The following is a 16,557-nucleotide window of genomic DNA, read 5'->3' as shown; positions in this document are numbered from 1 at the left end:
TTTTTTTTTTTTTTTTTTTTTTTTAAAAAATCAGCAAACACATGTTCCTATCAAAGCTTTCTATCCTGCCAGCAGGGAGAAGAAATGGTGGCCTCTGACTTTTTGACCTGATGTGCTGAGTGATTCAATTTGAAAATAACACAAATAACACAAGAAGATGGATGGTGTTTGTGGTATTTTAAGGTCAAAGTACTATGAAGAAACATTTATTTTCCTTTCCATTTCTGTCCAGTAAAGTCAGATCAGTCCTGTGGCCATGTTGAACCCACTGTGAAGATAAAGTGTTGAAAACTTATAGACAATTTAGACAAATTATCTTTTCTGTTACCCTTCAGTGTTACTTCTGCTGGAAGGGAGAAAAAAAGACAAGGATTTAATTCTAAAACGCTTTGATGCAACAAAATGGATCATTCTTAACAGAAATTAAATACAGAAAGACAGAAATTTACTTGACAGATATTTCTCAGCATTTATGAAAGAGATTAGGAAAAAAGAGAACTATTTCAATTAGAATTATGTGCTGAAGTGACTGAGGAAAATTAAAAAGCGACATTGCCAGCTTCCAGTAATTCATGAATTAGCATTCAAAACAGGGCTGTTACATAAGTAGCCTTTAATTGAAAACACTATTTTCTCCTTTCACATAAGTTGTAACAGCTGAAGACTGAACAGAAGTTAAAATAAAAAATACAGTTAATCATAAATTATCAGTTTGACCCTGTGCTCTGCAGAATTATTAAAGCCCTTACAAAGAGTCACAGCTTCCTCTCTCCCCACAGTCTGTGGGGTCACCTTAGAGCAATTTCGGTGTCTATACACGGGCATCCCATGCCAAGGCACCCGTAGAGGCCTGGCACATGTGATGAATTGCTGCTAGAGACCTACATCCTTCTGCTTCGTGGTGGGAACCAGGAGGGACAGCCCTGGTGACACCTGAGGAGTACTGAGCACCTGAGATGCTGCTCTCTTCACTTCTTTGTAACTCATTTGCAACCTCCTGCATTGTGAAAACTTCCTCTCCTGGTCCACATGACATGTTTTTTAAAGAAAACAAGCAACAATTCAAAGGGCAGATGTCCTACAAATCCATTTTTTGCTTGCCTCTGGGGAGTCCCTTTATAAAAGGGATGGAAAAATGTGTCCAGAATCAAGCATACGTGAGCCACCGACAGCAGACTTCCCACAGGACTGTTATTTCAGAGGCTTTATAATAATCAGCTTCATTTTCCTACAACGCAGACCCACTGGCACTAAGCTCAAGAGACAGCAGATTACACACTGCACTACTTAAATGTATTAATATTATATCTGCTATTCAACACAGCTTTAGAAGAAATTATGTATCTTAACATGAAACGCAACTAGATGGAAAGAAAGGAACTCAATATTGGCAATAGAAGATACCCTTATTGACACCAGTTCAGAAGATTTTCTTTGGACAAATGAACATGCCACACCATCACCCAGCCCTGAGAGAGACAAGCAATTTCCATTTTTGAGCAGCTACTCTACCTTTTTACAAGCATCCCATCCTGACCATGTAAGACCATAAGGATTTGGGCTTATGATCTGGGTAATTCTCTATATGAAAAAAAGGCTATATGAAAAAATTGTCATTCTTACTTCACCTTCTAGTTTTAGCCCATAAATCTTGGATGTTAGATGGAAAACTCTGCTGAGGCCTTGGCTTTTGATTATAGATGTTTAGATGTGAAGAGAAAAAGAACGAACATTTTATTTCAGCCCACCGGGTCAGGCTGCCTTCATCTTTGTGGACTCCTGTACCACCCATTACCTGAATTACTTGCCTGTCACCATAATATAAATTCTTAAACCTACCAGCAACAATTTTCTACACCATAATTGTTCCAGTAATTGAAACTTCCTCAATTTTGACACTCAACAACTCATTGTTTGCAACTGGGTAATTAAATGGAAGGTTTAGCTCAAAATCTTTTCCTGTTATTTCCTGCATCAATTTAGCTGAGAGTACCAACTCCTCTTCATGTAGGTAAACGGCTTTGATTTGAAGTTGGTCAAAACTCAGATATTACTAACCAAATGTCTTCTGCACAAGTACAGAAGGGAAATAAAAAATAATTAGGGGCATATTTAATACATTCAGATGATTAAAAAATGGAAATCACCAACATTAGCATGTGAAAGAACAAGCAATCAGAGCCCCAAACAACCAGCAGCAATATTAAACGGCAGCCCCCAGATCCAAGAAGCTGTTTGTGGATGCATTAACTCTCTCTACCTTACTGAAATTTCGTGGCAAGCTGTTGCAGTCAGCCAGCTAGAAGGAAACAGAAGAACATTACACATTTGGAAACTTAACAGAAAAAAAGTTACTTTATCATCTTGGAAAAAACTGTCTTTACCACAGATGACCAAAACCAGCTGGTCTTACATGCAGCACTTGACAAGATAGTATTACTTGAACTTCAACCCCTTTTCCCATATTTATGAAGTCCTGCAGAACCCATTATTATCTGCACAAACATTAACATCTTACTAGACCGATTCAGAGCATGGTGACCCCACAAACAGTTGATAAAGCTTGATCACCTTCCTCTCCACAACTACAGACATTTTACCATACCTATGGAGTTCAATGGCACTATCAGAACACACCACTCTGTAAGAATGACCTGGCCCAAGATACCCTTAGTAAGTCCAGCAGAGCAGCAATATTTTGCCAAGGTAAAGCAAAGCCGAAATACATCTCAGACAACATGAAGGAGATGCTTAAAGAACCTGACTTGCACAGCTCCCACAGGGGCACCAGGGCAATGGCCCTGGTTTCTCATGACCTCAGCACTACACAAGTGGCCCTTTCAGGCAGCCTTGTGCCCCAGCGAATATCCCCTACCACACAACCTTGCACAAAGATTTCCTCTTTATTTCATTAATCCATGTTTTAGGGTCTCATGCACCAGGAAGTTGAGGGATGGGTGACTTCACTGTGTGAAGCTAGAAAATAATTGAATTAAGGTTCAATAATTGCAGTTGTCACTACAAGACATATTCAAACAAAAATAAGCTCAGCAAAGCACATATCTGACTTTAAGTATATGTGAAGAGTCCCATTAGCTTCAATGGCATTTATCAGGCAAGCTAGAAATTACACACATGAGAGTGCAATAAAAATCAACGTATTTGATTTTGAAAGAATACTGCAAATAAGAGAAAAAAATTAAGGGATGAGATTAAAACTATTTAACATCTTCCATGTCATGTAATAATATGAGATTTCTGTAACAGGAGAGATTAAATTCCTTTACATGGGTTCATATCCCTGTTGTACATGCATCACATTCAGGGATCACTCCTTTGACTGGTGACAAAGGCTTTAGCAGACGATGGTCTGCTAAGACACCTACTGTCCCAATTTCTTCTCCAGTATTCAGCCAGAAGGTCACAAGAACAACCTCAGCCTGTTTCATCAGTAAAACCATTTTCAGTTGTTCATGTGGAACTGGAAATGGTACAACCCTGAGAATGAGGTGCACAGCCCTTGTACAGCAGCAGCACAGGGAGCTGTAAGGATGCATTTGGACGTTGTGCCACGGCTGGATCGCAGCCCTTCGCAAACACAATGCAGGAATGAGCATCCCCACTTCTGCCTATACTCTGACTTTCCCCTCATATCATGAGCTGTATTCATACAAGCTAGAGGGGCAAACCAGCAGATTTTATCTGGTTGCAATGGTGAAAACTGGAATTCTCTATTGTCAGTGGAGCCAACACTTTGGGAGAGGCTTAATAAATAGCAGGAGACAGTCTGTAAGAGGCTTAGCAGATTTTGCCATGTAAAACAACCCTTGGAAAAATATTTTTATTAGTATCTCAGTGGGGTACAGGTAATAAAAGCAGTGCAAGTTTCAAACTTCTCCCTTCTCTTAGCAACTGAGGTAGGGAACTTCAATACACCCTTAATATTTAAGAGTGTCTGTTTTTTTTCCTCTTGTTTTAGATCAGCAGAGAAAGATCAACCCCATAACTCATGAGAGACTCAGATAATCGGCTCAAACCAAATTGAAGTATATAATTATAATCACACAACTGGCAGGCTCTGATCAAGAGAGAATATGGGCTGGCACAGCTGAGATTCAAGCATCACAGCCTATAACCCAAATAGAAATGCAGCTCAATAGTCAACAAAGCCAAATGGAGCTATAACCATTGACATTCAGTGTAGCCGGTGTAAGCAATGAGTTTAGGAGTCTCAGACTAATGGAGCCCATCCATGGCTCATTAGCATCAAAATCAGCTAAGGAATGCTGCCCCAGTTCCACCAAGCAAGTAGATGTAGATGTGGATGCAGTATTAAACACATGTATAAACTGACTGGACATCCCCAGAAGTCACCTTTCATTTTCTCCTGTCAACTGCACTCCAGGCAATGAGGCCAGAGGGAACCACTGCACCTCCTCCCAAAAGCTCAGCCACAGCCAAACACCACTGAGGCTGCCTTCAAGGCACTCCCCATATCCCATAAAACAAGGGACCTAGTAATGAGGAAGGCAAAGATCTGAATCCCTTCCTCATAAATCAGAAAAAGTCCCTTGCAGGCTGTAACTAATGCTCTGCTGGCCTTCTCTCTCTTCTTCTGAAGTGCTCAGGGCAGGATGGACACTCCAGCCCCTCTCTTCTGGAGGAACACTTAGATGTTCAAAGCTCCCTGCTGAACCAGGACTCAAATAGTCAAGAAGAATCAGTTACAGCCAGTCTTAATTTTTATGAGATAGTTTAAATAGTCTTTAGAAGTCTTGTATAAAGATTTAAATCTGCATTTTCGGCTTCATGAAAAGCAAAACAGAACTGAAAACTTTGTCACAAATTTACAGTTTCAGGTAAAGCCTCTTTTTTTAAGAGCAATGAATGATTAACATCTCTCCCATGCTTCCCCAAGTTGTTTTCAGATATCAGACACCAAATTTTTCTTGAGCTGGTCTTGAATTTGGCACCAAACTTATTGTAAAAATCTGTTTTTAAGCTCTATTTCTGCTTTAGTTTCCCCTTAAAACATTTTTTCTGTCCTCAGATGGACTGACCACTGAGAATCTGTGTACCTTGAATGTCTCTACCTGTTACAAAGACACAAAATACTGCTGCTTCCTAGCCTGATCTAACTTCAATTAAGAGGTTTTTTCCTGACCCTGTCCTCAAATACAGAGAAAAGTGGAATCTAGTAAAATTATTACAAAGCTGGTTAAGCATAGGATATGACTAATCCTGCATCTCACAGCTGGAGGTTAAACTGAGCCTCATTAAAACCAATGTTCTTGCTTACCCACAACAGAAACAAATGGGGCATGGCGGAGCTTTGCATGTGTGCGTCTCTCACACTCACACTCTCACACAGAAATTCAGCTCCAGTCCTTCAAAAATTATAAGTTAAGATTCAAGAAATTACATGATCGCCTCAAATTCCTAAGATTCAATAAGCACTGAATGTTTCTGTCTGTTATTCAACTTCTGGATTCAGAACTTCTTGAATTACATTTCCTAGGTTTTTGGGGAACTCTGTTTATGTGCCAGGTGACATTCTCATAAAATCCCTTCATTCCACAGGTGACAAGCCCCAGAACACACAGTACACAATCCAGATTTCATTGCAAGCTGCAGAAGCTCATTTCTGTCATTGATACTGCTGCTTTTTAGATGTGCTCCTACCCATGACGGGGAGGTGAATATCAAGAGAATATTTATTTTGGTAGGTAGCACCTCAAGACCGTAATGTCCAGAGTCAAGAGAAAGAAATCCATTGTCTTAAAGGGCGTGAAAATATTTTGGATGCAAGTTTGAGACGTCTTTGAATTGCTCTTATAAAACTGTACATGTCTTACTTGGGGGGAAAAAACATTTTATTCAGTAAATAAGATTTAAGTAAACAATAATGTAAGTCCACTTGTTTGATAGCAAATTTGTCAGATCAGTCTTGTCATTTTCATTCATTAAAGGAGTTGAAATGAAACACACGTGGACACAGATTGGGTTTGCATGTTATGTTTTCTGTAAGCTTCTGCTTGCCACAGCTAAGGAAGCTACATTTCAGGGATTCTGTTAACATTTTTGCATTTACAGATGTAAGCAATACAATGCAATTAGAGGCCTAAATCGAAGTTTGGAGAGTGATCATGAGAGAAGGTCTCATGAAAATCTGGTTCTGCGTGAACTGTACTCAAAAATGCACGGAGTCCTAAAGAAAGTCTCACCGTTGACTTGAAAGGAATATTTGGATGAGGCCCTACATAGGCATCTCCTTTTTGATTAGTTAAAATTAATATGCAGCTAAACATTTAAACAGCACATAAAAAATGGTAATATAGTAACCTAGGGCATGTCCCGTTCAGTATTCTGAATTTAAATGAAGACCAAACGCACTGGAAATCTTTCATGTCTGAGTTGCTCTCTGTTACAAAAAAATCCAGTTTCCCTTGTGAGACCTTAAATTAAAGCAATTATACTTATCCTCCTCACACACAAATAGTGGGTAGACTTTGCAAAAATTAGATGGGTTTGTAATTTTGGGCCGCTTGTGGTGAGCATGTGCAACACTCGCGGTGCAAGTCATGGCCTCACAACAAAACTCCAGAGCTGCAGTTCAAGGAGGGGCCCAAACATTAAGACCCTGTAGCAACTCTGAGGGTCAAGAGGCAACTCCACAAGCAGGAACTGTTAATGGAAGACTTGGCACAAAAGTGACTGATAATAAAACAACAGAGGAAATTGTACTTTAACTCTCCCGGAGCCAGCCAGCACATTGTGGACAATTTCTTCTTCTCCTCCATCCTTTGCTCTTCAGGAAGAGATCAAGCTCTCCACTAAATGGCATTTACATCTTTGTTCCTCACAGTACTAATGATTCTCAGGCTCTCTTCAGTCCCGGGGTCCAGTTTTTATCCCTCATTTTCAAAGCAATATGTTAGAAACTGACTGCTGAGTGCATGTTTGTGCCAAGCTCACTTTTCCCTAAGAAGAACTGAGTGAGCCTGTAGATGCCCTTACCATGGAAGCTCCTAGTTCAAAAACCTCCACTCTGTTATAATAGCAGCATTTACAGGCATTATTTACTAACATTTTACAATCTGTACAGCTGCATTCTTTTAATACAGGTGAAGCATGTAATTTCTTAAAATTAAGACTAAGCACAGTTTTCAAGACCTTCCAAGGACACTCTAAGATCTTCCAAGGATACTCTAAATCCCAGTCAGCTAGCAGGCAGATACTGAAATGCTGTTAACTGCTGGTAATATGAATTCTATCTGGCAATTTTAATTAAACACACTGCTGTTCCTCATAAATCCCAAGGCTTGTCCACTCCCTGGAGAAGAATTTTTTTTATTTCTGCTCTGCACCAGGGGAATCTGAAATTTTCCCTGAAAGATGCATCAGGACCTCATTGTCAAACATCCAGTTACTCAGAGTCTTGCCTGCCCAATACATCTGCTCTGTTTAAAACTGGGCTTTTTGAAACAAAGGTGGGCAACATGCCCTAGACATCTCTGAGTAGTAAAATGCCTCTAGCATTCCTGTTCTGAAGGGAAAAGTCACACACAGCTCAGCACAGACTATAAACCAAAAGAAGCCCTGACAGCCAGGCCACAGTGCACAGGACTTAGTTATGGAGAGAACAGGGTGATGAGGCCTGTGAACTTCAAGTTTAGATAAAAGTGTCCAATCTTTGCCATTGTACAGTCAGCTACAAATGCAAAATAATGTGAAAGAATGGCCAGAAGTTTGTCCCTGTTATTATCTCTAAAATGTATGCACTCCATTTGTTAGTTAGTTATAACACTAACCAAAAACGACCTTTGGAGCTCCTGAAGCTCAGAAACAGAGGTTTCTCTATTTTTGAGGGGAAAGGGAGTAACTACAAATTCATTTTCAGTTTTAAGTGGCAGTGTGAGGTAGCTTAAGGGATCTATTTTCTGCTTGGACACTTTCAGCGCAGGAGAACGGAAAGCAAATATGGTCTCCATCTAAAGGGTTATATCTTAGTAATATGGAAGGTACCTTCATCTAGTCAACCAGACACCGTGAAAGAGAGGTTAGCATCAGCTCTCCTGGGCACTCCACACAACAACAAAGAGGAAAACCAAGACTTCTCCCACGTGATGTTGCATAGATGAACTACATGCACACAGCAGAACTTAGTGCATGTCTTCCCTAGAGAATTTGAGATTATAAAAGTGATGCCTGTGAAGCTCTCCAAAGCCAACACCAAACATTTATCAGAGCTTATGTTCATCTTGACTAAAATTTCCAGAAATCAGCTACACTTGTGAGAAAGGCTGACACCATCAATCCCAGGGCGCTGAGGTCCCCACCTGCTCTGCAGGGTCTTTGCCACTGTGCTGACAGCACAGACGACTACCAGCACTTTCTGGTAGCGGCATTCTCTACAGCATCTCTCCAGCTGATATAAACCAGGACAACAAAAGCTGTGTGTTGTCAGAATTGCTGCCAGGGATTTTGCCAGAACAGTGATGCCATCCAAGAGCATGACTTTGTAGTTAACACAGCCATGCCAGCAAAACATTATAGTGTAATCCTGAGTCAAAGAAAGGTGTATAACTGGAGTCATTTCTCCTCAGAGAAAGGGAAAAGCGATGATTACGGATGGGTTAGCAATGTCAGCAGCTCATTTCCAAACTAGAAATACACATCTTCTTCCCTAGAAAGCAGAAGCCAAAACCAAAAAAATCCATATACAGCTATCATAAATAACATCCACTTCTCCATTTACTTTCCTCCCACTGCAAAGTGTGGCTTGTGAGATGGTACTTCTTGATCTCCCAAGGGGAAGAAAAGCTCTCTCCATTATTATGTTCAAATGAGTCACCAGAAAAAACATAAGTGTGAATCCCAGCACACCTGTGCTGCAGGTAACGCATGTGGCCACCTCGCCATGGGCTGGAAAGCTCTCACCTCTCCCACTGAAATTTTTTTCTCAAGTGCTTATGGAGAAAGGAGATGTCAGGAAGCAGAAGAAAAAGTGCAGGCTGGGAACCCCTGAACCAACTTAATTCCATGCCCGAAGGTGGTAGAAAGACACCACTTCTTAGCATAGCTTCACACCCTAGATGCCGAAGAAGATAAAGCAACAAATCTTGCTCAGGATGGACCAGTTAGCAAAGGGCATTGTGTCACTGTCCACTAATATAAATCCTCCTGTAAAGCTTGCAGTATCATTGCCAGCACCGGCCTTCTCGGGTTTCTCTGGATGAAGCACTATTTCAGCTCTATGTTTGGCACCTGGAGAGAAGCCAAGAAGACTTCCATAACCACCACTGATTTGTTAATCCTTTAATGCACAGGCACTGTTTGTTACTTAGGACGTCAGGTTTCATCGCTCCTCAGCATGCTGGTGATAGAACTTCTTGACACCAGACTGCAAATATTATTGCAATGTCAATACTCCCAGGGAGAAAGCCAAGCTGAGTTAAAATGTGACTTTGGTGTTGACAAGCCAGTTTGCCATTGCAGGGTTCAAACAGCCAGGATCACCTGGCAACTTTAAAAACAGGAGAAAATTTGCCAGGATCCTTTTTGACTAGTCTTATCCCAAGATCCGCATGGTAACAGCTAAACACTTTCCAATCAGATGAAGCAAGTTAAGAATTCAGTAAGTGGATTATACTTTTCCAGGAAAGTGCTGTGAGCAACATGTACATATGCATGTCAGTTTGTGACTATAAAGATTTTCCTCATCTTTCTCACTGGAAGAGAAAAAATCTAAATCTAGGTCTGTAGCATGACAGATTTGGAGGTGATGCAGCTCAGTATTCCCAGGGAGTTTACCCAGACCATGGTAGCTTCAACACTTCTCCTGTTGCCCTAAGAACAGCTGTCTCCCTGCTTACAATAAAAAGAGATTATTTCCTGAGCGTGACCTAAAATAGGTTGGATCCTGGCCTTTTTGGAGGGCCATTAAGACATCGCACAGGGCTGCACAGAACGTCACAGCCAGGCTGGCAGCAGCGCCTGCTGCTGCGGGGGAGGCGGCTGGCCTTCTCCAGAGCACAGATTTTAAGCACAGATGATTTTAAGATCATTTCCCTCCCTCCTGGATTCAAGTATTTGTAGTGACACAGCCTAAAAGGTGAGGACACCTGAGGACAGTTGTGTACATGGAGGAAAAAGCACAGCCTTCCCACTCAGGACATCACGAAGGTGAAGGGCTGATGCATGGGGCTGCTTCAGGCTCATGCACCCCCAGACTAACTGGGCTTCATCCTCCTGATGCAATAAGCCTGGGCAGCTATTCAGCCCCTATTAATTCACCACCCATTAATTACCAACCACATCTTTTTGACCTCATAAGGTAGATCTGGTGGAGTCACGTGCTCAGTTGTGGCAGGACAAAGCTGGGCCAAGGGCACATTGAGTCTGTCCCCGAACCCATGTGCATCCCAACTGCCCATCAATAGCTCCAATTAAACAGTCTCGGGGTTTCGACTGCCACCAGCTCACTCGCAGGTTGGGAAAAAGATGGAGGGAGTTAAAATTAAATTAGCAATTGATTAATACATGAAGCCACTCATCAGCTGTTGAGAACCCTTTTGGGGTTTTAAGCCTTTGGTGCTCTGTGAGTTTTGTTTCATGGCTAGCAATGCCCATGACTACACTGGAAATTTGGGGTAATCTCTAAAGAAAGCTCAGAGTCCAGTAAAAATGTGTATTTCCGTAAAAGTAAGGTTTGACAAAATCATGTTACTGAAATTTCAGAACACATAGAGCCTTTTTTTAAAAAAAGAACAGTAATGTTTTAGAAACATGATCCTGAAGCAGTTTATCTTCAGACTTAGTGAAATGTAAAGAACTGCAAAACATAAACTGGCAAAAAGGTATTTAAAAGAAAAAATAATTAAGAGCAAGTTTTTTTATTTCCTGTCCTTACTATTGGAAAGAACCTGGAACAAAATGACTGTGAAACTCAGTGCTTGAAGTAAGAAGCAAAGAATAGAAAAAAACTTTTAAATGCCAGGGAGGTAGAACATACAACAGTGAAAGAATGCAAAGAATAAGACAAAAAGGGTAACTCTTCCGATGGTTTAAATAGACAGTGTTTCACTGAATTTGGCAAAGCTGTCCCTGTTTATACCAAGTGCTGTGTTTTATGGGGGATCCAGGGGACATCCCAGACAGAATGACTCTTTTCTTCCCTCTGCTTGATGTTGCTATATACAGATAGGTAAGCAGCAGGAGTGATCAAAAGCCAAAGGCACGTGGAATAGACTTTGAAGGACAGATGCAAGGAAAAAGTGACAGTTTAGAGAGGTCTGTTGGGCTTTAAGCATGATCTTAAAAAAAAGCTGGGAGCCAGCAATGCACAAAACTATTCCCAAGGCTGTCCTTTGACTACAGCCTCCTCTTTCAACAAGATAAAAGTCAATGTAAATGGGCAAGCAAGACAAAATCCTACAGCAGGGGCACAGGCAGCGCCAGACCCTCACAGCATCCCCAACAGCAGCGGTGGATCAAGGTGTTCTGCAGGGAGGCATTAATGCATCTCCAAAATACACACAGACAATAACAGAGGGTTGGGTTTTTTTCCTCTTTTTTTTTTTTTTTTAAACAAAAGGAGACCAAATTCTATCAGTGGGGGTTGATATGAAAAGACCATTATGCTCTCCTCTGGTAGGATGTCCACTGAAAGCCCTTGTGCATTCAAGTGGGCAGACACAACTATATGGAAACAGGAGAACCGAGCTACATTAATACCTATTAGGCAATAAAAAACTTACCTGGGAAAGAAGCTTGTTGTCATCCTCCAGCAGTTTCACTTTTGTTTCAAGTTGCCTGATATAGTTGGAAGACGAATCTTTAGGAAAAGAAAAAAAATATGTTGAAGCTTCTTGTGTTACAGGCAAGTACTGTCAGACAGCGATATGTTTGCCCACTCTGTGGAAGACAAGTTTGGGAAAGACCTAACAAATAAAATCCCAAGTCTATAGGGTAAGGAGGGGATTCTGCCAAAGGCTTTTTTACTAAAAAGCTGAGATTCAGCAACAGCAACATCTTCTGTGAATCTGTATCAGTGCCACCTGGTTGGGGGTACAGAAGGAAAGTGAGGTTGAAATAGTGTAGTTTATAATTTTATAAAAGTTTTTTTCCTAGCTTTGAAAAATTTTCCTAGCTTTGAAAGTCATTCTCATTCATCTAAAATGCACCAGAACACTTCATAACAGAACAAGATGTTTCCTTTTAGGTTTGAATAAACAACCCTTCCACACACGTGCCGCGTTCTTTCAAAAACAACTGAAAAACTCACAGAAATAAGCTGCTAGCACAGCTCTACAAGGAGGTAGAATTGCCAGAACTCCCAGCACTGTAGAAGGGCAAGAAGTGTATACAGCAAGGCCACAGAGATGCAGCATGTACACATCCTGATGCACACAAGTGCCGACGCAGGACATCTGTTTTTTCTAGTGAAAGCCCGTGAAACTAAACAGAAAAATTACCAGGACAATAAAATACAGAATAACCTCACATAAAATGGTAATATTCAACCTGAAGGAATGTAATGGCCAGTTTAACATTGCAGTAAGACAGCAACACCAGACAGGGTGACCTGGTGTAGAAGATAACTTGCTGGAGAGCTCTGTGGGTGGCTTACTGCTCTCCAAAACATCTGGTTTTTGTTTTGAAACATGCTTTGAAGCAACTCATTTGCATGTTTCACAGGGAAGAAAATAAAGGAACCTGGGAAAACCTTTTCTCCATTTTCATTATAGCTTAGCAGTTTGCAATAGTTCCTCCCATCCATCTGGATGTTTGCAAAATTTCTCCTCCACTTGTAATTTTGGTCACAGAGGCTGTAAGCTGTTACAGCGGGAGGAAAATGGGGAGAGAGTTTTGCAGCTTAAGCATATAAAAAAACTCAACACTTTCCACACAAATGCAAAATGGAGTTATATTTTACATCATTTCATTTATTACAGCATGACTGCAAAAGCCACAGGACTGCTTGCTGTGCGTGAATCAGCGAGGAACCGGGCATTCACACAACCATGCCAATGCCGGTGCACGTCGCTGAGTGCCAGCACCTTGCAGGATCAGCCCGCCATGGTTAGCAGGCACCACTGGCTGCATCTCTGCGCACACAGACGCATGCCCAGGCACACAAGCAAGGTTTAGGCTGGCACTGCACTAAACAGCTTATCTTTGCCTTTGCCAGTAGCTGCCAAACGCAGTCGGCACAAGCCTGAATGCTGCTTCTTGGCCACTCTGGGGGCAGTTTAGCAGAAGAGCTAGCGTGCAAGCTACAGCTAATCACTGAGAGCGCTTTGACCGTTCAAGAGAAAAATTGGAATATGCTTGAAAAAGTGCTGCCACAGACAAGTGCCAAACCACACATAAAGGAACAGCAGGACAGATCAGAGTCAAGTGCCCATCTAAAGCACAAACACTCTCAGAGGAAACATGCTCACTTTTTTGTTTGAATTGTGCTTTGTCCAAACCCAGGAAATCCAAACGAGTCATCATGAAAAAGGTTAAGAAGACACTGTAGGAAGCTATGTAAGTTCAGTGAGCAGTTTAAGTGGTGGTAAGGTTCACAGCAATACTATCTTCAGCTGCAGGACCACAAACTTTCTCTGCCCACCAACTATCCCAACAGGGGAGGAGTCTCCAGGTTAGAGAAGAGGGCAAACCAAGTAGGTCACAGGATCAATCCATAGCACCTTCCCCACAAAGGCCTCCTGCCTCACAGCATCATGAATTTAGTCATGCATATCAAAATGTGATGAGTATAATGCTGCAGATCGGTGCTTAAGTCAGCAAGATTTCAGCACCAGTTTGAAAACTTACTGAATTAGTAATGAATCTGTCTTCCAGCGAGGTGAGAGGGGAGTCTGAAATTCAAATACAAAGCCAGGAGGACCACAGACCCTCCGGTCTGACTTCCTCTGTGCCCCAGACCACCGTGCTTTAATATACCCCTAAATTCAGTCCAGTAATACCCATTCGGTTAAACAGTTCCCAGAACAGTCTCCAGATCTGTCTGAAGGCAACCAGAGACTCCACCATTTCCACTGGTTTGTTAAATACGACAGCCTTCATCGGTAGATCTGGTCAGATGAATTGTCCTTCCGTCCAGCTTCACCAGTACCCACATGCTGCCAGGGCAGCAGCAGAGCTGAGTGCCTCCACACAATGAATGCAGTGATCCTGATACAGCAGATCCTGATTTTTATCTCAAAGTGTCAGGGCTTTCAAAGCAACTCCAAGGAAGGATTCAAAGCAGTGTCAAAGGAGAGGCTCAATTCATGCCTACCTGGAAATCAGAGATACACCTCTGGATTGAGCACAGTCTCTGTGTGCCTAAATTGCCCAGACAGCAACACTTGCATAAACAAGTGTAAAAATGCTAGACAATGCTAAAGAAGATCTCAATGTGATGCTCATAACAAACACAGGCTGCACAAGAACCACAGTATTGACTAAGCCTGTTGCCCATTAGTAGTCCAAGCCTGTTTTCCAAGCGGCAGGGAGCCTGCTGTATGCAGTGCCCCCCTCACCTTTGTACTCTCTTATAACTACTGTTTATATTGTGGATCACCACACCATGTTGTCTGCAAAGAACAGCAACCAAAACCAAATGCTTATGGGAACTATTTCTGATGCAAACAAGCCCTTTATCACAGTTCTGTGCCCATGGAGGGCAGAGAAACTGCAGGAGGTCCTCTCCAGCAGCTCTGCACTCAAGCACAGTGGGAAGTTACCCAAGGTGGAGGCTGGCAACCTGAACCTCATGGGCAAGCTCTTCAACATGTGCGAGTGGTGGGTGCCCACACTGCTAACAGCTACACAAAATTAAGATTAAGCTGATGAATTGTGAGGTAGAAGCTGTTGTGTTCAGGCCCTTGAATGCTCCAAGGACTGACTGGTTGGTTGGTGGAAAGAACAGAGCATGGTTGCCAACAAAAAGGAAATGCAGAGAGAATTATTTCCACACTTTGGTTTCATATCCCTTGCAACAAAACAAGTACTACTCAGAAGGCAAGCTGTGCATCCCCAGGAGCTAATGTACACCACTGCTACCCACAGTCTTGAATGCCTGCTCTGAAACTTGCAGAATTCTTCAAACACCACTGTCCAACCCCAAAGCCATGTTCAATGTCTGACCTTAGCCAGAAAACACTACACAACAACATAAAATGTATGAGGATAAAAAAAAAGAAAAAAGCAAATGAGTTGTTTTGTCAGCAGAAGATGCTCCATCTCAGGCAAAGGCTGAGAGTGCTCAGAGCTACTATCCTCACTGTGCCCTCAGAGATGCATCACCTTCATCTTCTGGACTTGCCTGTGTTGAGGTAGGTGTCAGACAAGACACTGGCATCTTGGTCTCAAGTTTAAAAAAATCCCGTAACTCTCATAACAGCGGGCAGTAACACTGCTGGGCTGAGCAGAGAAACCCCAGCCTGGGTCTCTCCCGCATTAAATCAAGAAACACATTCCCAACATTTTTCTGCCTCTGACCTTCCTCTTATCACTGAGTTTCCCTCCTCTCCTGCCTCCCCCAGAGCCATGGGCCAAGGACGGCCCCACTGACCCACCCAGGAGAGGCAGAGAGCCGAAGCACTGACAGCTCAGGCCCCCTCATCCCCTTCATTATAAATTAATTTAATGGTACTTATTGCCTTGTCAAAGCCTGCTGCCAGATGTGAGGACTGCTCTACCTTCACCAGCCCAAATGCACTCTCCTTGGTGGCACCAGCAGCTCCCAGACCTGGCTCTGCAGAAGTGTGGCACAGTGAAGAGGAGGTAAGGTATCAGGGAAGCACAAAAGGATCATGGCCAAGGATAAGCTTTTTGGATACTCTGGCACTTGTGCTGCCTGGGATGCCTGTGGGGCCAACATCCTCGTCCAGTTACTGCTCAGGGACGTAAGCACCAGCTGCATGAGCAATGGGTTCCTTGGTGGACCAGACGGCAACAGAGGGAAGGAATTTCCCACCAAAACATCTCACCTCCCACCCAACACCCTCCCTGTCTCAGCCATCACACTTGGTGCAGAAGAAGAAGTCGGGGAGAGAGTTGGCATCATGCCCTGCCAGGCTGCTACACACAACAGCAAAATGGATGAAAACCATAATCACCATTAGCCATCGTTCACTTGCACAATGTAAATGATTCAAGCAAAATTGTTCACAGAGCCGTAAAACCTGAAGTTGCATTTCTTTACAAAGCCTTTGAAAAACTAATTGGATGCAGCTCCACACATTATCTCCACAAGAGGTAGAAGCATTGCAGTCTATCCCAGGAAGGACCATTACTGTTATTATCCACCCTCCTCAAGATTTACTGTCTTAAAAAATATACTCCATCTGGAACAGGGTGTAATTCAACTTGGATGTAATCTAGCTGAGTAACTTTTCTCCACATAGATAAACCACTTAATACTCATTACAGCTAAATTGAGGCAAGACAAATCACTCTACCTTGTTTTAACTCAATGGCCTCTGAGAGAGCAGGGAACTGCCTGGCTCCTGAAGCTTTTTAAAACATAAATTAGAAACTGTTTTAACAATCAAAACAATC

At 42.3% G+C, this 16,557-nt stretch overlaps 1 protein-coding gene across 1 annotated transcript in view; it reads right to left on the bottom strand.

Moving 5' to 3' along the window:
* CCDC85C (coiled-coil domain containing 85C) overlaps positions 1-16,557 on the bottom strand; it is a 113,787-nt gene that overhangs the window by 33,176 nt on the left and 64,054 nt on the right. Inside the window, exon 2 of the mRNA XM_026850104.1 lies at positions 11,760-11,836. Within this exon, the coding sequence (XP_026705905.1) occupies positions 11,760-11,836 (77 nt within the window). The remainder of the gene's footprint in view (positions 1-11,759; positions 11,837-16,557) is intronic.

Source organism: Athene cunicularia, assembly GCF_003259725.1.
Source record: "Athene cunicularia isolate RWA chromosome 5 unlocalized genomic scaffold, athCun1 chr5_part1, whole genome shotgun sequence".
Lineage (NCBI taxonomy): Eukaryota > Metazoa > Chordata > Aves > Strigiformes > Strigidae > Athene > Athene cunicularia.
This window is presented reverse-complemented; position numbering and strand designations above follow the sequence as displayed.